Source organism: Lagenorhynchus albirostris, chromosome 3 (genome assembly GCF_949774975.1).
Source record: "Lagenorhynchus albirostris chromosome 3, mLagAlb1.1, whole genome shotgun sequence".
Lineage (NCBI taxonomy): Eukaryota > Metazoa > Chordata > Mammalia > Artiodactyla > Delphinidae > Lagenorhynchus > Lagenorhynchus albirostris.
The window spans coordinates 59,295,494-59,321,433 of NC_083097.1; the positions used below are offsets into that span (position 1 = coordinate 59,295,494).

Consider the following 25,940-nt stretch of genomic DNA (forward strand, 5'->3'; position numbering starts at 1 on the left):
GGTCTGACGGCTCCAAACTGAGAAGTGACAGAGCCAGGGTTTGAATTCCGATTTGGTTGACTCTAGTCACCATGCTGCACCGTCTCCCTTCTCAGAGGACAGTGGGCATTGCCCATGTGCTAGGGACTGTCTTTTCCCTGGAATATCTCCTTCTAGGCTTTTTTCATAGGATAATATCTTCTGTGGGATTGGCATTTGGAGTTTGAATGGAACCTCCTTTTCACTGTGCCTCTAGAACTTTACTCTCCATTAAACTCTCTCTAGAAGTTAATCAGTAATATTCGCTTTGTTTCACCTCTTTTAAAAAACCTTCACATTTTTTTCTGACCTCAATCTTAAAAATAATAACAACAAAAGCCATTCCTTCAAGTGAAGTCTATGAATTTAGTTTACTTCTTCTGAATATGACTGAGCAACTATACCTTTTCAGATTGGAGGCAGACAGACTTGGGCTGAGGCCTGGGCATATATTAACTATGTGGCTTTAGCAAGTTCTCCAACTGCTGAAATCCTCAGTATCTCCCTCTGTGCAATGGGAATAATAAAACCTACTTCATGGTAGCACCAAGGCATGATGGGGTTGGGGGTGGATGTCTTGACCTCCATGTCATTTTTTATCAGCAATACCTCCATTCTTTGATAGAAATGATTTTGATGCTTCCTCAATCTTATATACAAATACCTATGCCAGTGAGCAAAATGGCAAGCCATTCTACCACCCCTTTCCAATCAGACGCCACCCCTAAGCCATTCCTGTGTAGTAATATATCAGAGTAGCCACCGTTGGAATGCTTAAATGAGTTAATGACTATAGAGCACTTAGCGGAGAACCTGGTACTTGGTAAGTGCTCACTAAATGTTAGTTATTATAACAATTATTATAGGGTAAAATGCTATCTAATTTCCTCAAACTGATAACCATAATCAAACAGCATTTAATGTCAGGATGAGGAAGTCAGACATTCCAGCTTGATCCAGGCTAACTAGGAGTGTGGCCTATGAGTGAATTCCATTCAATTCAGTTCAGCAGATTATATGTTCAGGACCTGATTTTTTGTTTGTTTGTTTGTTTTAATAAAAGGTATTTTTAACTGAAGTACAGTTGATTTACAATGTTGTGTTTGCTTTCTGCTGTAAAGCAAAGTGATTCAGTTTTATATATATATATAATATACATTCTTTTTATTTTATTTTAATTTAATTTAATTTTTTTATTGAAGTATAGTTGATTTACAATGTGTTGATTTCTGCTGTACAACCAAGTGGTTCAGTTATATATATTACATTCATATAATATATATATTCTTTTTTATATTCTTTTATCTCAGGATATTGAATATAGTTCCCTGTGCTATACAGTAGGACCTTTTTGTTTATCAGGACCTGTTTTTGCGGTACGCGGGCCTCTCACTGTTGTGGCCTCTCCGGTTGTGGAGCACAGGCTCCGGACGCGCAGGCTCAGCGGCCATGGCTCACGGGCCCAGCTGCTCCGTGGCACGTGGGATCCTCCCGGACCGGGGCACGAACCCGTGTCCCCTGCATCGGCAGGCGGACTCCTAACCACTGCGCCACCAGGGAAGTCCCTTAGGACCTGTTTTGTGTGAGAACAGGACTGTCTTCCGTTTCATTGGGCTCTGGATGCTTTCACGGGAGACGGCTGTGTGTGGGGAGGATCAGGCAAGCTGAAGGGGCTCAAAGACCAAAGCAGTTTGTGGGGAACCTTCCCCACTTCTGGAGCTTCTGCTGGCCATCATCTCTTCGGCAGGCTCTGGACTTGTCCTGTTCCACTCCTCTTCCTCCAACTCTGACTATTTGTTGGGGAAAAGGCTGAAGAGTCCTGGTAGCGGACTGTGCAGAGCCAGGTAGATGTGAAGCTAAGAGGACCTAAAATTAAGATGGGTGGAGAGACATATGAGGAATGAGCAAATAATGAGTTCACTGGGTCATCTAGGGAGAGAAGAATCTCTGAGTCCAATTTTAGTCCTAAAGAAACCTGGATTAATCCAATAAAAACACAGAGTCTGTCCTTCTTCTGAGATCTGTGAGTGAGGTCAAGGATACTGGCAAAAGCCAGTAGGAACTGGGATCAGGAGCTCAGGGTCAATTAATTCAGTGTTGGGTTTTCCATCTGTATTTGCTTAAAGATACTGTGGAGCTCATGAAATGCACTGTATAGAAAAGACTGCTCCACCTTCACAGCGGGCCTTCTTCCCTAGTTTCTTATCCACAGAAAGTGATGGAGAGCCTTTATACCTGCCCAGTGTTAGTAATCCTTCTCAGTAGCCTACAGGGAACTCCAAAAGCTAACAAGGAAAGCCTTATAGGGAGGAGGTCTTTATTAACAAAATGGATTTAACTAGGCCTGGAAGAGATTGGGTGAGATGGGAGAGATGGAGGACACTGGAGTATACTGAAGTTTCTCCCAACTCCGTAGCTCTAGAAATCATGTGGCCTCTCCAGGGGAGAGAGATTAGAGCAGCCAGGAGAAGTCATAGGTGAAGCAGTCTAGATATTTAGAATCTACATGTGAACTCCCACCTAGTGATCAAAAATAAATACTCAGACTAAAATGTTTGGAGAGGAAGGGACACAGAAGGGAATGGCCTCAGAGGCCTCTCATGTATCTGTTGAATGTTTATAAAGTTTGGTGGTACGACGTTAGGTTGGTTTCAGCTGCATACATCGGGGAACTTCCACTGGTTTAAAGGAATCTATATATGAAGTCTCTAGAGGTCCAAATGCAAAGAAGCATCCTTTTTTTGGAGGACTGGGGATAATAGTCATGAAGGGATTTGAGAAGACAGTTTCCTATGTGGACCTGAGGCCCACATCTAACAGCCTTGGATTTCATCCAACCTATTGACTCCCATCTGGGGAGAACTGACCCAGCAGCTCCCCTTCACACCAGTTCCATGCCTTCATATGCAACACACCGCTCTTTCAGCACTTTTTACTCACGGCAATGTTCTCGTCCTCTCTCAAATCTCACGTTATTCAAGGCCCTGCTGGTTTTCCCCTTCAACTAGGGTTCTGCTGTGGACTCCTGATCGCAGGGTGAAGGGAAATGTCTTGGGTGTGTAGACATGCCCAGGAGGCACCAGGGGGCTTCATGCTGGATTCCACCGGCCTCCTCTCCTCAGAGGCTCTCCAGGGCACCCTCTCTGGGATCCCTGTGGGAAGGGATGGCCAGGTTGGACTTAAGGTGCACATTTAATGGCTGTTTGTGAAACATTTACTGAACTTGGTACCTTGTCAAATAACCCTGGCAGTAAACTTAAAAATGAAAAATAATTTCTAATGAATAATTGCAACTCCTCAGGCTTATTCACGTGCAAACAATTTAAATGCATTGAATTAAGACGTATTAGGTTAAATGCACATTAAGTTAATAAAGGAAAAAGGAACGGGAATTCTGGACCCTCCTTATTTTTGCTAATGAAGAAAGGGATTCAGGATCCCTTCCTGAGCTGGGAAGTTGTTGTGGTTTGTGTGGGGCTTGAAGCTTGAGGCCCTGACACCAGGCTCCATAGTCCTCCAGGCTGGAAAATCTCCCTGCCTTCCAAGTGAGGGCAGTCTCAGTTCTCCGAGGCTGCACTGGTAGAGGCCCACTTGAGTGTAATTTAAAAGGGCTGGGTGGTTAAAAAATGAAATAAGACATAAGAAACTATATTTTTTAAAAAAACCCACATTTTTTAAATTCTTGTTATTTTGCCTAATAACTTATACTAGAGATGGGAGAAAAGATTTGTATCTCATTTTACTGTCACCTCATCTTTCTTCATGCTACCTTTTGATATGTTTATAAGATAGAGACTACTTTAAATGTTCTTATTTTGTGTAATTTGGCTTTCACTTTTTTTCTTGATGATAACATTTTTTAAAGGGCATACAAAGTTTAAAGTAATAGCTGTTTTCTTGGTGAGGAAAAATGTTTTGTTTTTGATAACCTCCCATTTCTTACCAGACTAGGCTTTCTTTGTGGGTGGGTCCTTTGTCACTCTGTATAGGCATGCAGAAATGCAAGACTTTGTAGCAACCAAGGATAAAAGAGTAAGGCCATTTTAAAGTTGAACAGACTCCTGATACTTCCGGTAGTGTGTGTCCCCAGACGGCTAAATAGGTATTAGTTAGAGTTCTTTTTGTTATGAGTGACAAAAATCCAGTTTAATCTAGAATAAACATTAAAGGTAGTTTATTAACGCCTAACTAAAGAGTTTGAGGGTGTATCTGGCTGGCTTCAGGCATGGCTGGGTCCAGCTCTTTTTTTTCCTCCCAACTCTTGGCTGTCTCTGTTGGCATTATTGATAGGTTTACTCTCCACATGGTGGGAAAGATGACTACTAGCAGCCTCAGGTTTTATATATGAAAGCTCACAGGTGACTCTGATTGGCCTGTGGCTTGGCACGTGACCATCCTGAACCAAACACTCTGACCAAGGGGTAGATGGTGGAAGAGGCAGGAGCTATAATGAACAGCTCCACAAAGGTGGGGCACAGGGGCTGTTCGCCAGTGGAAAAGATGGGGACAGGAAACAGGTCACCAGTGCTCTTTCCTGCCGTTCCAGGGCATTAGCAACCTTTAAAGGCTGTCTCCCCCCATTTCTTGTCACCTGCTCCCCAGCCACAAACACACACTCACACTGAGTTCTGTACTCCCACAGATCGCCAGCTCAGGTCCTGCATTTCATTATGATCACTCGTATGTGTGTTCGTCTTCCCTAACAGACTCTGAGCTTCTTAACATCGGGGTGCCGTATTTTTTATCTTGGCCACTCTTGCTTAGCACAGTATCTGACATATACATAGGTGCTTAATAATTGTTCAGTAAACAAGTGACTGATTTATACGGATGTGTGACTAAATGTTTTCATCTAGTATATCATCAGTGTTTCCCATCCTCCTTTTTGTGATTTGTTTATATGGACCTTTATCTGTTGTCAGTATTAGCAGATATTTGTATAAGCCAGACACAGTAATTTTGTCTCTGTCATTTCCCAAGAGCTGTTCATGGCTCAAGACTAGATCTTGATCTTCAGTTAGGGGTCTAATCTCACAAGCAGCAAACGGAGGCCCCAAGCACTTTCTGTCTCTTCCCTTTGCCCTTCCTTAGTGATTCGATGAGAACCATCGATGATGAGTCAGGATTTCAAACTCTGAAGGGCTGGGGATGTAGGTCTAATTGACCACATATCTGGCTCAAGAATGTAAATGAGGTGAATTTCTGGTGCCAGTTTGTTTCTCCGGCCTCCCTACATGCATGAGTGCAGAGCCCTGGAGGGCTGATCTATACACACTTTTTTGTTTGGCCATTGATTATTTTAGCACTTTTCCTTCCTTTCTCTTTAAGTTGTCGAGAATCATGAGCTGCTATCTCAAGTTAACAGTGACCATTATCTTTTTTTTTTTTACATCTTTATTGGAGTATAATTGCTTTACAATGGTGTGTCAGTTTCTGCTTTATAACAAAGTGAATCAGTTATACATATACATATGTCCCCATAACTCTTCCCTCTTGCGTCTCCCTCCCTCCCACCCTCCCTATCCCACCCCTCTAGGTGGTCACAAAGCACCCGAGCTGATCTCCCTGTGCTATGCGGCTGCTTCCCACTAGCTATCTATTTTACGTTTGGTAGTGTATATATGTCCACGCCTCTCTCACGCTTTGTCACAGCTTACCCTCCCCCCCCCGTATCCTCAAGTCCATTCTCTAGTAGGTCTGTGTCTTTATTCCTGTCTTACCCCTAGGTTCTTCATGACATTTTTTTTCTTAAATTCCATATATATGTGTTAGCATACGGTATTTGTCTTTCTCTTTCTGACTCGCTTCACTCTGTATGACAGACTCCATTATCTTTTTATTATCTTGCATTAGCAGGAGATCAGATAACAGTCTAGATTCAGGAACCTTCTGATAAAGAGTCTTGTATCTTGCTTTTCACATTTCAAACATCCTGCTAAGCTTTTAGTTAATAACATATCAAGCCAATCTGTGAATGTTTTCTTTAGTCGAAGAAAATACTTGTGCTATTTTGCCACCCCACCTTCTTTTCCTGCTTTTAAATATCTCAGGTTAGAAAATTGAGTTTTTTATGGGTATTTCATTGTTCTCGATGACATTTTGGCTGTTGAAAATGCAGTCTCCCTTTGCAATGTGAAAAGTTGGAGAAATTGCCATAATCAGAAGATTCTGCACTTGAACCTTCCTCCCCAACAAATCACACCTAAACATCCCTCTTAAGCTATATTCTCTGGATAATTCCTAATTTCTCCATCCCATTTCATATTGACCTATTCTCAAGAGTTTTCCCATTGATTCTTGGTGAACGTTAGAGGTAAATGTATGAGCAAGCAAGGAGAGCCTAAAGAGAAGCAGTTGACACACGTCATGTCTGAATGAGTCACGTAAATATTAAACCCTGGACAATTTCTGCTTCAAACATTTTTATCAGTAAGGCAAGGCTTACTGAGCAATACGCAGGTGACTCAGATGGGGTCTGACACAAAATCAGCTTCTCAATAAATAGTCGAGTGAAAGAACTATTCAGTAAATGCAGAAAGTTGGTAAAATTGTTACATTTGAAAGGGAATCTCATTGTCTGATTGTGGGGTGGCATCTCCCCAGGTGCTTGGGAAGACCGTTTCCAAACAGTACTTCGCTACCCCCATAAAAATGATTCTGTGCTGATGCGGAGTTCCCACGGTTTGGGGCAACAACTCAGAAATGGATCTGGTTTGAAGTGAGAGGGATTGTTTTCACCCTCCCCTAGGAAGGCCCCAGAATGCTGTGACCAGAATCACCACGTTGGCCTCCTCGCCATCCCCTCCCCTCAAGCTGCTGCCCACTTTGTTGGTTGCCTTGCCGGCTCAGTAAGTGTATAATGAACACTGAAGTTTATGATTGACTTTCAGAAAGGAAGAAAACCATTTCTTTTGGCAGCAGAGCGGGGCCACATTGAAATGATAGAAAAACTTAATCTTCCTTAATCTGCATACTTCAGAAAAGGACAAGGTGAAATGGACTTTTATTTCTTTGCTGAGTACCAGAGAAAGGGGAGTGACAGTTGAGGTGTAGATTTGGTGATGGCATTTTGGTGAGCAGTAGAGTTGTTCAGTTGTTACTACAGTCAGAGAGAATCATCGAATATCCAGGTGAAATCAACCCACTTTTTCAGTGGACCGTCCAGATTGCCAGTTTTGCTCCATAAATGTCTGTGAAATCAGTGGACTACATGGAATTTTCTACTGTCAACTCCAGTTGCTCTTTTCTTCCACTGAGGTCTGTGGGAGGCTCAGCCCCACCTGACCAGGGAGGGAAACACTGGGAGGGCATCCATGTCTGTGTGCATATCTTTGATACTTTCCTTAGGAGAAATTCCTAGATGTGGAATTGTGGGTCAAAGAGTTCTGCACATTTTAAAACTACCTCCCAGAAATCTTTCACCAGTTTGCCTTCTCAAGGTTATATAGAATTACTTTTATTGTCCCACTTTTGCTAGCAAATTAGCAGCAAAGGTAGAGCAAGGAACATGGATGGATTTTTTCCCTTCTCGTTCAAGCAGCTATTTATTTTCATTTAACACTTTGAAAGTATGAATTTCACTTAAAACTGTGGAAAACATGGCCACGACTCTATCCACAGCTTTAACAGGCTAAAGTAACTCATGGAGGTTCATTTGTTAAACCATTCACTTATTCACCAAAAAAAAAAAAAAAAAAAAAATATGTGCTCTATGCTAGGTAGAGTATGTTTTCTTATTCTAGAAGCCTACAGGGCAAGAAGAGCATACAAAAAATAATATATCGGGCTAAATGCGGTAATAGATGTATATACAGTGTGCTGTGGGAGCACAAAGGAAAATCTGTTTCAGAAATATCACAGGCTTCACAGAGGAGGTGGTATGTTATGTGGGTCTGAGCATTTGAATGGACAGTGGTACGAGGAGACTGGAGGAGGGCACAAGGGTAGAGTATTTCAGACAGAGGGAAGAGCCCGTTTGTAAAGGAACCAAGGCATGAAAGAGCATGGTGTGTCCTGGGAATGACAAGTTCAGGGTGGCAGAAATTGAGGATGGGTGGGCTGGGAAAGGTGGATGCCAAGTGGGCCAAGGCAGAGAGACCATGAAAGGCTGTGCTCACGAGGAGGAGGGGTGATTCTGACCTATTGGCAGCAGAGACCTTGGAAGGTTTTAAGCAGAAAACAAGGGATGGGATCCATCCTGGGTGTAGGTGGGTAACTGTCACCGTGGTTTGAAGGGGGTATTGGTGCCTGGAGAGGCAGGAGGTGGGGAGTCCCAGTCAGGTGACTGCAGAAGTGGCTGAAGCAAGAGCTACAGAAAGCCTCTCACCGAGGCTCTCACTGGCAGCAAGCAGGACGAGGTGGTAGGAGGAGACAGAGGCCACAGGATTTGTGACCAGGGGGTACGGAGAGGGCAGACTTTCTGGCCCCTAGCTGTCTGGCTTGGACTTCCAGGAGGGTGGGGTGCCCATCCCTGAGCTGTGGGGTACAGGGGAGGAGGGGGTGATGCATGGTGAGTAGTAAGATTTCGGAGGTTCACTCTGAGACACCGGAGTGGGGAGGGGGTATATTCAGGTGGAGGGCGGCAGGGAGTTGGAAACCGGGCCTGGGGTTCTTGTAAACCCCTTGTGAGTCATCTGCTCTGGGTGGTCACTTTTTAACCTCTGGCTCAATGCCTTTGAGGCTGGCTGTTTGGAGACTCACGTGAGTGGAGTCCTCTTGGACTTCATAGTTTAATATTCTGACGAATTCTAACTTGGCAGCTCTCCTGAGAGCTACTTTAAGAAGTAATATAATCATTTACTTTAAGACACCATTGATTGTAAGGCACGTCATTATTTCATGTAACACTAAGAAAAAATAATGCTGCCAATTAAACTGTGACACAAAAAAACTCTCTTGTCATTTAGAATATTTTATATTATTGAGTTTTTAGACTTTTATCTTAGATTTTTAAAAATCATATACATACAAAGGATGAAATAAGCAAGGGAACTTGGTTAAGTATTCCTATACTTCATACATTGAGTCGAATTCTTCTAAATCACTTTCTCACTCAGAGTCTTGATGTCCTTGCTTTTCCAGACAAAATACTGTCTTTTGTGCCTTCAAAGACGTTTGTGATGCAGTGTTTCTTCAAAAGGTGCCCTGCTATAGATTCTGAGATTTTCTTCTAAGCCACTGACACCCATTCTGATTTAATGCAAATCACAAGCCATGACAGCTATATCATGTCTGCTGCCCGGTTGACTGAGATTGTGAGGTGCATCCTGATCGCAGATATGTTAACATGAGAAACAGGATGTGACTTAGAGTTGGTGGTGTATGGTCATAAAAATAGCAACTGTGGGCAATAAAATGAAAACTGAAGGCTGTGAAAGTGGACGTGTGTGATGCCTGGGAAAAGTCAGTATTCCCCTTGGACCAGAGAAGCATAATCAGCCTGGTCACATGCATCCCTGGACTGGGATTAAAAGCAGAGCTCTGACTGCCTGGGTCTGATCCTGGCTCCATCACCCCAGCTAGATGATTTTGGGCACGTTACTTGGCCCCTCTCAGCCTTAGCTTCCTCATCTATCAAATAGCCTCATAAGGCCTTAGTGAGGTTTCGAATGAAAGGCTGTGTCACACACTTAGTTCAAGGAATGGTGCCTGGCACATGCTAAGTGTGCAACAAGTGGTATCCGGTGTCATCACCGGTGTTATCTGGGTGCAGTAAGTGGGATCTTGGTTATCATCAGTATCAGTGGTACATATTGTTATTATCCTCCTTTTTCTCTTTTCCAGTTCCTAGGAGAATGTAAGCCAGGCTTTCAGCTGAGGATCATGGACAAAAGTAGAGCCTTGATTTGTTTATTTTTATGTGTGTGACCATCTGACATAGTGATGATCAGGTTGAACTAGTTTAACTTAAAGAAGATCCTAGGAATTTGGTCTTCTTGGATAAGAGTTAATGAATGTGAGAAACTCAAAAAGAACATGATTCACCTAGGATAAATCTTAGCCATGATTGGCCTTCACAAGTCAATATAGAGATCCAGTCCTATAGTCATAGGATTTAATTTAAAGTCTTAGTTGTGCTTGCCCTGTTTTGCTTTAATACTTTACCACTGGAATGTGTGCACTTGGATTTCATCTACCTTTTAGTTATTTTCGCGTTGGGGCACATTGAGGAAAAGTCATAAAGTCCAACGAACTGTAATTGTAGATTGTGATGGGTTTTATTTGCACAAAGTGAAGTATCTAGTGATAATATTAGCCTTTTGGATGAAGCCCATAATGTACATACAGTCTTGGGCTGCCTCTGTTTCCTGACATAGGCTGTTGCTGGACCAGTTGGACTAGGCTCATGGGACTAGGCTCTAGAGCAGTGGTCTCCAAACATACTGGGTAGCAAACTCATAACCAGTAAAGAAAGTTTGAGCATGCACCTAATCACATGCACATTTATAATTAAATTAATATATTATAAAACATATGCCAGAAATATAAATTTTAAAGATTGAGATAAACATAAATAGCAAGTTTCATATTTTTCTCTACACTGAAAGGATTATCTTGTAAATATCTGATGTATTTTCCTTCCAGTTTTCTTTGTGCTCCTATGCATGTATATTTTTAGTGCCTGCCCAAAATTCATTTAACTGTTCTTTAGCTCTTGGACATTTAGGTGTTTTTTTATCTTTTTTTTTTTTTTAATAAATTTATTTATTTATTTATTTATTTTTGGTTGTGTTGGGTCTTCGTTTCTGTGCGAGGGCTTTCTCTAGTTGCAGCAAGCAGGGGCCACTCTTCATCGCAGTGCGTGGGCCTCTCACTACCTCGGCCTCTCGTTGCGGAGCACAGGCTCCAGACGTGCAGGCTCAGTAGTTGTGGCTCACGGGCCCAGTTGCTCCGCGGCATGTGGAGTCTTCCCAGACCAGGGCTCGAACCCGTGTCCCCTGCATCGGCAGGCAGACTTTCAACCACTGTGCCCCTGGGAAGGGAAGCCCCTGACATTTAGGTTTTGTTCAGTTTTTCTTTACTATTAAAGTAATGCTGTCATGAACCTCTTTGTATACAAACTTTAGTCTGTATTCCTCATTATTTCCTTTGGGTGTATTCTTAGAGGTAGGATAGCTGGGTCAAAGATATAAATGTTTATTAGGCTCTTGATATATTAAAGACATGAACTCTTTCCTTCACAATTTTTGCAAATATTTTTCCACTGGGGTTTGCCTTTTGGCATCTCTTTTCCTGGAAAAGGAGAAGGCAGATTATGAAAAGAAATTCCTCTCTAACAGATGGCTGTCCCAGGCTCTCAGGGGAAGCTGCTGAGATACAGTTTTTCCATCTCGGTGGGATAGGAACATTGGTTCCATGCTCTTTTGTCCCTGTTAACATGATTGTTTGTACCTAATTAGCTACAAGTAAAATTGTCTGAACTTATCATAGCTGTTAGGCAGAATAATGTCCAAGGTGGAGAATGGTTAGGACACGGGGAAGGAATTCTGCATTTCTTCCCAATATTTTTAGGAAAGAATCTGCATGAGGAGGGGGAAGTATCCAAGTAGCTATTGTGTGAGACCAGTTCCTTCTTTTCTATGTTGTGGCCTAAACTAAACTCACTTTGTCCTACTAGTGTTTATCATAATGAGTTTCAGGAACCTTAATTACTAAGGTAGGGTATTACATTTTTTTTAAATGACATGCAATATTTTAAATCAGTTTTAAAGGTTAAAACTGTACTTGGTACAAATGTGTTTCTATTTTTGTATTTCATACTGCATTTTAGTTCCTCATTTCCATGATTATCTTTCTTAACAAGCTGTTACCTTCTTGTAGACAGGGTCTGGATTCTAGTTGTCTTCCCAATCCCAGTGCCTACTACTGTCTGACAAACAACAGGTGTCTAATAACTGTTTGTTAGATTAATAAAGATCGAGAGTATGAATGATGGAGGGAAGGTGAGAAAGGAGGCAGCATAACAGAGTAGTTAAGAATGCAGCCTTTGGAGCCAAAGAGCTAGACTTGCATCCTAGCTTTGCCACTTTTCAACTGAGGCTTAGTTTCCTTATGTGTAAAGTGGGGATAATAACCCTGACCTCAGAGTCATTGTGCAGTTAAACTGTGCCAAAGCATATAGTCTTGTCAGTATAAGTTGGCACATAGATGCTCAATAAATGCTGTCTATTAAGAGTAATGCACAAGAGATAGAGAAAGCATGCTGTTTCTCAAGTAATTTCATTCCATGCCAAGGGGCAATTCATTTTAACTTTTTTTCCGTTTGTTAGAATGGCAAAACACTATTCTTCTTAGCTGTTGAAGGAGGTCATGAAGAATGCAGCAAAGTGCTACTGGCATCAGGAAGTGATATCAACATTCCAAGTGAAGTATGTGCTCCATGTCTACTTACTCACACAGGGAGGGGGACTCAGAATGTTCTTTGGGTAATCTGGTCCTGCACTGACCCATTCACTGGGCTTTTGTAGAATTAATACAATTGTCCCTCGTATCCGTGGGGGACTGGTTCTAAGACCTGCCTAGGGGTACCAAAATCTATGGATGCTCCAGTTCCTTATGTAAAATGGTATAATACAGTCCTTATCCGTGGTTATCCATCCAACTGTGGGAGGCAGGGGGATTTGGAGGGCCGATTGTATTAATAATTTGCTTACTTTGGGGCAAGAATTAATGTCTTAACTCTGACATTCCCCTATTAATATTTCCTCAAAAACAATACCATTCTTCCTATTTATTTGGGGAATAATTTATTTGGAGAATAATTGAAAATAGGGCAAAAGTAGCAATAGTTGTTGCTTCTCAGACACTTTTATTCTACTTTGTTTTCTTCCTAGAAACAAGTAGTACCTGGCTTATACACAGTAGATGCTGAAAAAGAAAATTGTGTAAAAAGCGAAGTGGTCTTCTGGAGCCTGAAGAAGACAGGATGATGCCTTCTTCTAGGTACAAAATACAAAATACTTTGGTGCTGAGATCCTTTGACACTGATCTTCATTTATTTTTAAATTTTTTTATTTAAAATTTTTTTTGGCCGCACTGAGCAGCTTGTGGGATCTTAGCTCCCTGACCAGGGATGGAACCGAGGCCCATGGCAGTGAAAGCACCGAGCCCTAACCACTGGACTGCCAGGGAAGTCCCTCACTATATAAAATTATATATACATAGACAAGATTGCAAGAGAGAGTGGAATATGTAGGGTGAGGTGATTCCCACTGACGTTGCAAGGTTTTTTATGCGATACATGAGCCCAGAGTTAAGAATTCACGGGGCCCAGGAAACATTCAGAATATGGAGAGCAGTGCTGTTTTTCTGTCATGCCCAGGTGCCCCTCTGCCCCCAGTCTGCAGCCTCCCTGGAAAGGCCTCCCTTATTAGCAAGATCCTCCTGGAATCACTCCTTTTGGCTCGCCTCGCTGCTCTGTGCCTCCCTCCCTTCTGTACTTAATTATTTGGCGCTCTGAAGGTTTTGCTTTGTAATGGCTTTCACATGCTCGCATTCTCCCCACCCTGCCAGGACTGTAGGCTCCACGTTGTCCATATCCTCATGGCCTTGGCCTCATCCAGACAGCCTGGAAATTGTCCTAAGTCAGTTTTACATCTTTTACATTATCTTGGGTTTTCCCTGGAGTTCATTAGCACACTTCCTGGATCAATAGCCTCAGCCCCCCACCCCACCCCCCACCCCGCTGCTGTCCACACCTGTCTCCGCCCAGTCCAGTAAAGGCCCCAGGGGAAACAAGCAGCAGGAAGCAGGAAGCCAGAAGCAAGGATACACACCAGGGTTGTGAGCGGCTCATTTTGCTTTCACATCTGTAGGCGATTACTGTGTTTGATCTTGGAAATGCTTCACCCGCTGACATTAGTTAGTCTTGTTCTCCAGGAGCTTGCTTTGCACCCACCCAGCTAAGGGGAGGGGGTAAAGGTGGAGTCATTTCTGAGGAGGGTAGTGGGGAGAGATTGTGGATTTAGCTGCCTATGGAGACCGCCTCCGTTGGGGCTGGGTGGAGAGGCTGCCTAGCTACCCTGGGTCAAGTGAAGACTTTCTGTAGACCCTAAGAATTCCATATTTCTGGAGGCCCTATCCTCACATCTTATCAAATAACTTTAAATGCCCCCGCATTCCACATTAAATATCTCTTTTCTTTTGCTGTAAATTATTTTTTAAAGGCTTTTTTATTTGTGCATTTATAATCATTTGGATACGATAAACTACCTTAATTTATGATTGACTCTGATTTCTTAGAACTCTGGGCAGACCTGAGAATTCGAGGGAGGTGAAAAAATTTAACCTACAAATTGTTTACAGTGTGATGAATACCTTATGAAGATTACATTTAGCAATCAACGAAGTATGAACATGTCAATTAAATATTCACTTCAGTTTTGTGCTTTTCTTTTGGTATCTTGGGACCAACTTTTTTTTTTTAATAAAGAATGGCATGACTTTTAAAAAAAATTATTTTATTTTATTTATTTATTTTTGGCCGCATTGGGTCTTCGTTGCTGCGCGCGGGCTTTCTCTAGTTGCCACGAGCCGGGGCTGCTCTTCATTGTGGTGCACGGGCTTCTCATTGCGGTGGCTTCTCTTGTTGCGGAGCACAGGCTCTAGGCGCGTGGGCTTCATTAGTTGTGGTGCACGGGCTCAGTAGTTGTGGCTCACGGAATCTTGAGCGCAGCAGGCTCGGTAGTAGTGGCGCATGGGCTTAGTTCCTCCCTGGCATGTGGAATCTTCCCAGACCAGGGCTCGAACCCGTGTCCCCTGCATTGGCAGGTGGGTTCTTACCCACTGCGCCAGCAGGGAATCCCAACCTTTTTTTTTTAAGATTTCAAATATTTCTTTAGCTCTTAAAAAGTCTGTTGGCCTGTTGTGCCTCATGGATAAAATGCCACAGACTCCTATAGCTCTTCCCACCATAGGGTTACTGGCTTTGGGCTCTTCACAAGCCTGTTTCTGCATCAGATCTTTCCATTGGGGGGACACTTCCTACCATTCTGGTCTCAGTCTAAACGTCACCCTATCCAAGAAGCTTTTCTTGATCACTCACTGGAAAGAAACCATCCATTCATGCTGTTTTACTTCTCATTGTAGCATTCTCATTGTCACTAGCTGATGTTATTCTTCTACTAATGTCTAGAATCTACTAAATGGGTTCTAAATCTACTGATCTACCAATCAACTGATTGTCCACCCCTACTGAACGTAACGTCAGAGATCTTGTCGGTTTAGTCATAGCCCCCGCGGTCTAACATGGGGACTGACACGTAATAAGTGCTCAGTAAATTTTTGTGGAATGAATAAGATGATACTTGTGATTATTGTACACATTTACTAGCTCATTTATTTTCCAAGTGTTGCTTTGGTTTGAGAGAAAGAGGTAGGGTGGTGTGGTAGGCAGAATAACGGCCCCCAAAGATGTCCACATTATGACCCTTGGAACCTGTGAGTATGTGAGGTTACATGACAAAGGGGAATTAAGGTTGCTTTGCAGATGGAAGTAAGGTTGCTCATCATCTGACCTTACAATGAGATTATCCAGGTGAGCCTAATGTAATCACCAGGGTCCTTTAAAAAGGAAGGAGGAGGCCAGCAGGGAGGTCAGAGGGATGCAACGTGAGAAGGACTCAGCACACCACTGCTGACTTTGAAGGTGGAGGAAGGGGGCTGCAAGCCAAGGAATGTGGGTGGTTTCTACAAACTGAAAAAGGTAAAGAAATGGATTCTCCTGAAAGCCTCCAGAAAGGCCTTTATTTTCACCCAGTGAGACTCATTTCAGACTTCTGACCTCCAGAGCTGTAAGATAATACATTTGTATTGTTTAAGGCACTAAGTTTGTGGTAATTTGTTATTAGCAGCAATAGAAAACTAATAATATAGGTGGTTATGTCATTTTTACAGAGGAAGACATAGAGGCCCATCCTTGAGAGGACATTTATTCAAGGTCATATAGGCATTTAGTATCAGCTCAAGCTAGACTCCAGTTGGTCAGAGCGTGTATCATTCCTGTGAGTATTTATACCACTTATCTATTACTTCATAACAAACCAACCCAGAGCACAGTGGCTTAGAACAATGCACTGTTATCTTTCCTGGCTCTGAGGGTTGACTGAGCTCAGCTGGGAGATTCTTACATTGGGTCGGGTATGTGGTTGAAGTCAGTTTCGGCCAGGGCTTCAGTCGTTTGCAGACTTACCTGAGGAGGATGTCCACAGTGGCTCACTCACATGCCTGGCAGTTGAGGTTGGCTATCAGCTGGGCCTCTTGACAAGAGCACCAACGTGCAGCATCTGCATTGCCTTCTCATAGCATGGCAGCTGGCTTCCATGATGTAGGGAGCAGCAGCTGCCAGGCCAGTTAAGGGTCACACCTGGAACGAGCACACTGTCACCTCTGCCATATTCTGTTGGCCAAAGCAGTGACAGGGTCTATCCAGATTCAAGGGGGTGAAGAAATAAACCCCACTCCTCGGTGGGGAGTGGCAGGGTCACATTGCAGAAGAGCAGATTGGATGGGACATACTTATGCAGCCATTTTAGGAAAACATACTAAACTGCATACAGCCTCCTTACTCTGAGGACCTGAAAATACTTTGCAGCAATCCTGCAATTACAGGACATCCCCTCCCTGGGATACCAAAATCCGAGGATGCTCAAGTCCCTTAAATAAAATGCATAGTATTGGCATGTAAGCTATGCACAGCCTCCCATGTACTTTATTTTTAAAATTTTTTTACTTATTATTTTTGGCTTCATTGCTGGGCGTGGGCTATCTCTAGTTGCGGCGAGCGGGCGCTACTCTTTGTTGTGGTTCGCAGGCCTCTCATTGCGGTGGCTTCTCTTGTTGTGGAGCATGGGCTCTAGGTGTGCGGGCTTCAGTAGTTGTGGCTCACGGGCTCAGTAGTTGTGGCTTTCAGGCTCTAGAGCTCAGGCTCAGTAGTTGTGGTGCACGAGCTTAGTTGCTCCGCGGCATGTGGGATCTTCCCGGACCAGGGCTCGAACCCGTGCCTCTGCACTGGCAGGCGGATTCTTAACCGCTGAGCTACCAGGGAAGTCCCCTCCCATGTACTTTACATATCTCTAGGTTACTTATAATACCGAATACAATGTAAATTCTATGTAAATAATTGTAAATAGAATGTAAATGTTATGTAAATAGTTGCCAGCACATGAGCGAATTCAAGTTTTGCTTTTTGGAACTTTCTGGAATGTTTTTTTTTTTGAATATTTTTGATGCATAGTTGGTTGAATTTGCAGTTGCAGAACCCGTGAATTTGGGGGACCAACTGTAATCAGTCAATAACTATCCACTGACCTTGTCTTATTGCAAGGCCTTTTGGAGGAGGCCCTGACCTAAGTAGTTTGCCCTCTAGCATGGGCACTAAGTGAAGGAGAGATGCTAAAGAAGTTGAGTGAAAGGGCTGTGAGGGAACCTGCACATAGGCAGCAATCATGCTGAGTTCTGAGGTGGTACCTGTAAAGGGGAGAGCTGCTAGTAAATGGTCAGGGCGGGAGAGGGTGGATGCACTTCTGGGGCCAATACCAAGTTCGGCCCTTTTGGCTCAAGGAGGGGGTTTGCAGGCTGTATAGAGAGAAGGCTTGGCCCTAGTCCACTTCGTACTTCCTGGAGAAGGGAAGGATTTTAGCTCATATTTGCCTGAGGCACGTGTTGTCTAGGATTCTTGTCTCTTTTAAATGGGAGATACCTGGAAGCAACCAAAAGCCCCCCCCCCGCCCCCAAATGATCAGAAACACGTTGAATTTTCTTTTTTAACTAGGCATACTATTTTATTGTATTAATTGATTACCATGGAATGAACACCAGAAACCATGCTAGATTCTAATGGGATTCCCTCCGTGCCTTCTCTCTCCACCTGTCTCCTGCAGCTCGATATCAGTGCTTTGCAGATAGCAACCCGGAACAGCCACGCATCCTTTGTCAGCTTTCTTTTCAGTGAGAATGTTGATCTGCACCAGAAGGTGGAAGTGAGTCAGTCTATTATGATAACATGGGCTTTGATCCCAGCTCTGTGAGGCTGGCTGTGCTGGGAGATGCTCCTTGCAGATGCATGGAGGGCTGGAGCGGGGAGACAAGTGATCACAAAGGAGGAATTCTTTCTGGGAGGGCCGACTGGCTTCTTCTGGAGACGGAGTCTTAATCTTAAGAAATACAATCCAAGGGATGAATTTTAGAAAGTCATTGAAGTTCCTGAACAAAATGAAATCTTTGTGTTTTAAATATTTACATTTGCTGCAGTTAATTTTTTTTATGTATCTAGAGATGCCAGTCTTGTATTAAATTTATCAGTCTGGGAAAATAATGAAACTGCTGTTAATAGGAAGGAGAATGATTATTTTTCCCCCTTCACTGACCGATCTTGTTTTTCTTTTAAAAGTCAGTCATTTGTATTGATTTAGGTTTTCTGAAGTTCGAATTGGCTTTGGTAGAATTAACAAAGGCCCTCTGCGCTGGAATTAGATGGGGAAACATTCCCCTGTTTTTCACTCTACTTTCATTTCTCCTGTGAGAATATTCTTTTCTCTAATATTGCTTAGCCATTACTATTTATTGTATTAACTGGAGAGGAGGGACATGATTTAACCCATGACTGGTAGTTTTTGGAGAATGGCATTAGGGGAACTGGTTCTGACCTTGCCTGGTCCATCTAAGGATGCTTCCTGTTTCTCAGGAGGAATTGGGCACCAGCAAGGCCAATGGTCCCAGCAGGAAGGGCACTGCTTACGTCCCTGGGACGAGGGATACGTTCTCTTTTTTCATCCTTAGCGCCCCTAGAAAGAAGGTCCTCCCTGAGCAGAAGAGGTCTGCACAGAAAGCTTTCCCCTCCTGCTGCCCCTCTGCCCCATCTGTCTCCCACTTCCCTTGCTCACCCTTGGACAGTCTGACATACGCAGACGTAGCATTCCACCTGCCCCTGCTTTCCTTCTCCTCTGTGTGCTGGTGAATCCCTTGCTAACTCACTACATCTCTCTTCCATCCATCTACCCCTGTTTCCTGGGAAGGAGCCTGGTGCTGCTGCTGGAGTCAGGAAGATCTGGGTTCAAATCCTGTCTCTGCTCCTTCCTAGCTCCGATGCCTCGAGGAAGTGATTTCACCTCTGTGCCTCATATATAGAGTGGGGAAGAGAAGCCCTAACTGCTAGGGTGGTTGTGAATGAAAAGCTGTTAGCCCGGTGTTTCAGAGTATGAACTGTAGGGGAAGTGAGTGAGTAGTAGGCACCATTAGGAGAGTGTGTTGTATGTGCATAAATGATGCTGATTAATATCATCTGCTCCGCTTGAGCAGCACTGCACCCTGTCGTCACCACCCACCTTGCCGCATCTGTGTTCCCTCTTTCCACACATTTTGCCTCTCAGCTCAACTACTGTTGTCCACACAGTCTCACTGCATCTTCTGCCCCTGCTCTCTCACACCTGTACCCCTGCCCCTCTCCTACCCACTAAATGCCCCTCACCTCACTCTCTCACACCTTACCTGTGTTCTCCTCGCCTTTTTTCCTCCTTGCATCTGCCTTTTCTACCCCCAGAGATGTGTTTTCTCTCGAGCCTCCTGGGCCAGTGGCAGCTGGGTGGGAGCAAAGGCAGCAGGAGGTTGTGTGTGTGACCCTGGAGGTGGGCACTGAGCCTGACAGGGCTGGTAAGAAGCCCGTAGTAGAGGTGGCTGAGCGCATGGCTGGAAGACAGGCGGCTTAGCCACAAAGGAGGAGGAAAGGGGATGGCTGGGCTCTACATAGGTGGGAGGGCTGAGCACTGACGGTGCCCCTGGGTGAGTGGGGCATTAGTCCCACAACATGCTCTAGGCAGAAAGAACCCAAGATCAAAGCAACTCGGAGAATGCTGAAGGGGAATGCTGTTGCTTCCTTGTGGCTGTTCCCACTGCACTTTAGCTCTTTGAAGCCTCTGGGAAGTCCTGCAGTTAAGCTATTTAATATTTTCTTAGCTTCATATTTGAGCTCAAATGTCAATTCTTCAGGGAAGCCTCTTCTGACTTCCAGAAAGTTTGGCCCTTGGCCCACACCCACATGTGCTCTCTTACCGCTGTGCACTTTTCCTTCAAGGCACTTATCACAATGTGTAACTGTACATTTATTTTGTGACTTAAAAAAAAAAACATCAATATCTGCTTTCCCTACTAGATGAAAGATTCCTGAGGATGGGCCATGTTCACCACTGAACCCCTAACATCCTGAAAAGAGCCTGGCCCATAATAGGTGCTCAGTGTCAAGTTCTAGAATGAATGAAGTGGGAAAGTGGGTTGCTGGTGAGCGGGATTTCTGTACAGCCTTGGCGTGGAAGTGACTGCTGAAGACTTACTAAGGGCCTGCAACCATGCTGGGCAGTACCAGTATTCAGGAGATTATCAGGAAATGTCTGATGAAATGAGTCGCTTTTTGATCTGATTGATGAAGCCAGAATCTTTTGAATTTGAAATGTCATTTCTTTCTGCAGCCTAAGGAGTCCCCTCTTCATTTAGCTGTTATCAACAACAATATCACAGTGGTAAACAGCTTATTAAGTGCACAGCATGATATTGACATCTTAAATCAGGTAAGCCAGGCAGATAAGAACCTAGAGAGTCTATTTTCTTGTTTCAACTCAGCATGTGTTTAGGGGTAGTTTTGATCAAGTTCAAGGTGCTCTAAAGATTCCTGGGAAGAGTATGCACATTCATGTTTTTATCCTTTTGCCTTTGTAAACCCCCACTCCCACTTTCACACACACATTTTGTCTTTTTCAAATGCACAACTGGGATTCAGCCAATGCGTTATTAAACTGTTCACATTTAACAGGCCCAGGACTTCTGATAGATAAACAGTAGCCCAGAGGTAAATTGCCGGTGGCAATTTAAATCAAAAGCTACTCCCCCAGTGTGAAATGTTGTAATTGGCAGGGAGCCCTTCTCCACAAGACAGGAAGCTTTGTTTCTATATTGTAGACAGTAAATGTATCTTCTTTTTGCCCAAAGGCAAAAGAGACCTCCTGGAATTTTTTTAAAAAATCACCATGAATTCAGACCACTGGAGGAGAATCAAATGCTGCATAAAAGGCATCCATCACTGGCAGGAAATGGAAATGCTGAGGTGGAAGAATTAAAAGGATGGGGGTGGGTGCTGTCTGAGCCAGGACCTGCTCTGGGAAGGGCTACCCTCTTCCAGAGGTCAGGAGTGGGAAGGAAAACTCTCGGGAGAGGGCCCTTGCCAGAGTCCTGAGGACAGATGAGCGTCTGGACTCCTCCCTCCTTCCTGGCTGCCCCTTCCCAGGTGAGGGAGCAGCCACGTGCGGTGGGCAGGCGTGTCCTAACCCACTGTGTCATCCTCGGTTTCCTCACCTGTGAAACCAGAGCACTGACTCAGATCTCTGCAGTCTGCTCCAACTCCAGCCTGTGAGGTCCCTGGTGCCCTGAGCTGAACTGGGACTTAACTCCCCTTCTGTCCCTTCCTTCCCCAGAGACCGTCCTCCTCCCTGGTCTTTTACTATCCCAAAAGTTTGGGGGAAGAAAATCTCTCTTATTATTATTATTTTTTTTTTTTTTTATTTTAAAGGAATTTTGCCTTTTTTTAAAATTTTATTTTATTTATTTATTTATGGCTGTGTTGGCTCTTCGTTTGTGTGCGAGGGCTTTCTCCAGTTGCGGCAAGCGGGGGCCACTCCTCAACGTGGTGCGCAGGCCTCTCACCATCGCGGCCTCTCTTGTTGCAGAGCACAGGCTCCAGACGCGCAGGCTCAGTAACTGTGGCTCACGGGGCCAGCCGCTCCGCGGCATGTGGGATCCTTCCAGACCAGGGCTCGAAACCGTGTCCCCTGCATTGGCAGGCAGACTCCCAACCACTGCGCCACCAGGGAAGCCCCTCTCTTATTATTGAACATACGTATGTATTCAACTATGTTAATGCCCCACATCTTTCCTCATGGGCAGAGTCTTTGCTGTACACATGGACAGAGCACCCAAGTGATTCTGGCTTCACCAGAATTGTCTAGATCCACTCCAGTGAAGGAGGCTTGCTAGGCTGCCACCCAATTATAGAAGTAGACTTTATCATTTATGGTTTTTGTTAGACCAGGAATACACACAACGTATAAAAGTAAGAAAACATAAATAAGCTAAAAACTTACAATTTGTTTATAATCCCCCCAAAGAAAGAGAACTCTGTTAACATTTTGGTGCATTTCCTGCCTTCTAGACTTCTAGCAGTTTTGCCACAGGGAGATTTTATGGGTATTTGATGTATGACACTTGTGTCTCTGTTCCATGTTGGTGTAGACTTTTGATAGGTCTGTCAGTGTAAGTTTGATGTCATGGATAACGAGCCCCCAGAGGGGCACATTGCCACCTAAAAGTGGGTCTTCAGTAAATGCTTGTTGATATTAATTATGTTAACATCCCAAGCAGGTTGGCCATATGCTCTAGTAGCAAGAGTCCTGGGCTAGATGCTACTGCCCAGCTGTGTGACCCTTGGGAAGTTGCTTCCTCTCTCTGGTTTAGGAGTTGGGCTAGATTATAGCCAATGTTCCTTTCTGTGCTAAAATTTTAGAATTGTCTTCACATCAGCATTCCTTTCAGTGGGAGGTTAAGATGGGTGATTTTCTTGTGATTTCATATATTTCTCTGAAGCATTCTTATCCTCTTCATGGGAAAGTGGTTATTCAAGAAAGAAATTAGACGTCTTGCACTCTTTTATACACTACAATGTAGGAAACTTACAAAATAGAGAAAAGCATTGAGAAGCCAATAAAAATAAGCTCTAATCCCTCGGTCTAGACATTATTATTCTTAACATCACCAATGCATTTCCTTCTTTCCCTCTATTTTTTTCTATAAATTGAGCTCAGCTAGATAGTGTTATTTTGCTAAGGTTTTTCATGTTGTATCATAAGCATTTTTCATTTTTAAAAATCTCTGAAATTATTTTTTATTGTGGCAAAATAAACATAACATAAAATTTACCATTGTAACCATATAAGTGTACAATTCAGTGGCATTAAGTACACTGACAATGTACATAACTCTCACACCATCCATCTCCAGAACTTTATCTTCCCAGACTGAAACTCCGTACTCATTGAACAATAACTCCTCATTCCCTCCTCCCCCTTCTCCTGGAAACCACCGTTTCACTTTGTCTCTATGAACTTGACTACTCTAGGTATCCCATATTGAAATCATTTTAAAAAATCATTTGTGATGGTTTCCTACTATTCCAATATGTGGATATACCGTAATTTATCTCATGAGTTTCCTTACTAAACATGTAACTTCCTTTCAATTTTTCATTGTTATAAATAACACTGCAATGAATGTCTCCTGTACCTGTTTAAAAATATGTGACCTTATCTATTTTCCCTTACGCCTGTGTAGGACACCTTTGCTTTCTCTTTATCTTTTTAACTATGCAAGTTTTTTCTCTCCTTAACATGCTTGGATTACATTTTTGAACTTTCTCATGTCAGAGGTCACAAGCTCCTTTGCATGTAGCTGCTGATCTTGGAAGTGTGGAACTGGTGGAAACCCTGCGGAAGGTGGGCAGTGACCTAAGGTTGTTGACAAAGTGAGTTCATGGGCTTCACTCTGTTTAGCTGAGCTGCTTGCTGAGTCCTCCCTGCCGGCTGTAAGCCTTGAGGGGTAGTATTACCACATCCTTTGTGAGATGGACACAAATTGGAGAGACCTTGTATCTTGATAGTAACATCCCAATTTTAATTGAGATAAGTTGGTAAGAATTTTTACTCTCAACAGTAAAATATACGTTAAAAAATTCAAATTATTTATTTTTTGAAAAGATGATAGATTTACATGGTTCAGGAAGTTAAAACTTAGTAAAGGTTTTACAGTAAAAATTTCCCATCTACCGCGTCCCTGTTTGTCTGGCTCTCATACTATCCTTGCCATACATACCCATTATTGTAAGTTTCTTCTGTTCTTGCCAGAATTTCTTTATGCATATAACAGCAAACATAAATATATTATACTCTAATTCCACTCCTCCATCCTTTATACACAACTGTGGATACCTATACATATTGTCCTACATTTAGCTTTTTTCCCTTATCAGTATAAAGCAAAGATCATTCCGTGTAAGTACATGGAAAGTTTCTTCTATTTTATACAGCTACATAATAGACTGTGGTGTGGATATATCATAATTTGTTTAGTTCTCAACTGATGGGCATATAAGTTGTCCTTAAGCTTTTGCTATTATAAATAGAACTGCAATAAATAAATTTATATGTGTCTAAACTTGTTTTTTAAATTTATTTAAAAATTTTTAATTGTTGTAAAATACACACAATATAAAATGTACCATCTTGACCATTTTTTTTTCTTTAATTTATTCATTTCCTACTTTTAAAAAATTTTTTTGGCTGTGCTGTGTGGCTTGCGGGATCTTAGTTCCCCAACCAGGGATTGAATCCGCACCCTTGGCAGTGAAAGCTCGGAGTCCTAACCACTGGACTGCCAGGGAATTCCTGTAACCATTTTTAAATGTCCATTTCTGTAGTGTTAAGAATATTCACTTTGTTATACAACCAATCTCCAGAACTCATTCATCTTGCAAAACTGAAACTCTATGAACAGCAACATTCATTTCCTCCTCCCTCAGCCCCATTCCACTTCCTGTCTCTATGAATTTGACTACTCTGGGTATGTCATCTAGGTAGAATGGTACAGTATTTTCCCTTTTGGGACTGTGTCCTCAAGACTCAACCAAGTTGCAGCATGTGTTAGAATTTTCTTCCTTTTTAAGGCTGAATACTATTCCCTTGTATGTATATGCCACATTTTGTTTATCTGATCATCCATGGATAGACATTTGGGTTGCTTGCACCCTTAAGCCATTGTGTAGGTGTGTTTTTAAAGACAGACAGCTTTGTTTCTTTCACGTGACGCAGTTCCGCAGGCTCAGCCATGGCAGGGTTGGGGTTCCAGCTTTACTGAAAGGTGTAGAAGAAGACACTGTGTGGCCCCCCTGGCTAGGTACTCATTCACATTTTAGCTTAATCCTCCCATCTCCTTTGTGAGGCAGACGAAATTATCCCAGTTTATAAGAGAAGAAGAGAATTATCCCCCCTGGCTAAGTAGTCACTCACATCTTAGCTCGATTCTCCCGTCTCCTTTGTGAGGCAGACGAAATTATCCCAGTTTGTAAGAGAAGATTTGATGACATCGGGGCCATTGTAAGAAGCAGAGCTGAGCTTCAAAGCTAAGGCTACTGGCTGCTTGGCTGCCCAGCACTTCCAGAAGTTGCAGTTTTTCCTTCCTGGTCTTTGCCCTCACTAGTCATCAGCTCAGTGCATCCCTCATTCCCAGGGCAAGCCTGTGTCCTCCCTAGTTTATTTCAGAATCACACATTGCATGTTTGTGGGATCTGAATTAGTGATATGTTATTTTACTTGTCTCCATCAGTTTTCTTTTTCTGATCATGAAAGTAATACAATTTGGAAAACAGAAAAGCATAGGGGAGGAAAACACCATCACCCATATTTCCATCACTTAGGTGGAATTCCACCAGTAGTGGCTCATTAACTTCTGTTAACATTTGGCCTTAGTATTAACATTTAGCATTTGTAGCTAAATGTTAATAGCTTCCTGTGCTTTCTTTTATTCTACTTTGTCAATAACACTTAACACCTCCAGGGCAGTCTGGTGAGTAGAGAATCTAAAGCATTGGGCAGGGAACTTATGTTGGGCCCCCACTGCAAGTGGACTGGATATTCCAGTGAACACGTCTGTGCTACAGCTTGATTCTGTTTTCAGAACAAAAGACACAGTTTCCTGGGCCTCACAGTCTGATTTCCCAGATTTCCTTTCTCCTCCTCCCTCTTTTCTCATCGCGTCTGGTGCCTCTCTGGCACCCAGGACATATGTAATTAATGAATAAAAACTATCTTTTCTGCCTGTTCCCACAATTTTTA

At 43.1% G+C, this 25,940-nt stretch overlaps 1 protein-coding gene across 1 annotated transcript in view; it reads left to right on the forward strand.

The window, feature by feature from the left end:
* ANKDD1B (ankyrin repeat and death domain containing 1B) overlaps nucleotides 1-25,940 on the forward strand; it is a 54,087-nt gene that overhangs the window by 20,938 nt on the left and 7,209 nt on the right. Inside the window, 6 exon segments of the mRNA XM_060146318.1 lie at nucleotides 6,909-6,974; nucleotides 6,976-7,008; nucleotides 12,288-12,386; nucleotides 17,898-17,996; nucleotides 20,478-20,576; nucleotides 23,478-23,579. Of these exon segments, the coding sequence (XP_060002301.1) occupies nucleotides 6,909-6,974; nucleotides 6,976-7,008; nucleotides 12,288-12,386; nucleotides 17,898-17,996; nucleotides 20,478-20,576; nucleotides 23,478-23,579 (498 nt within the window).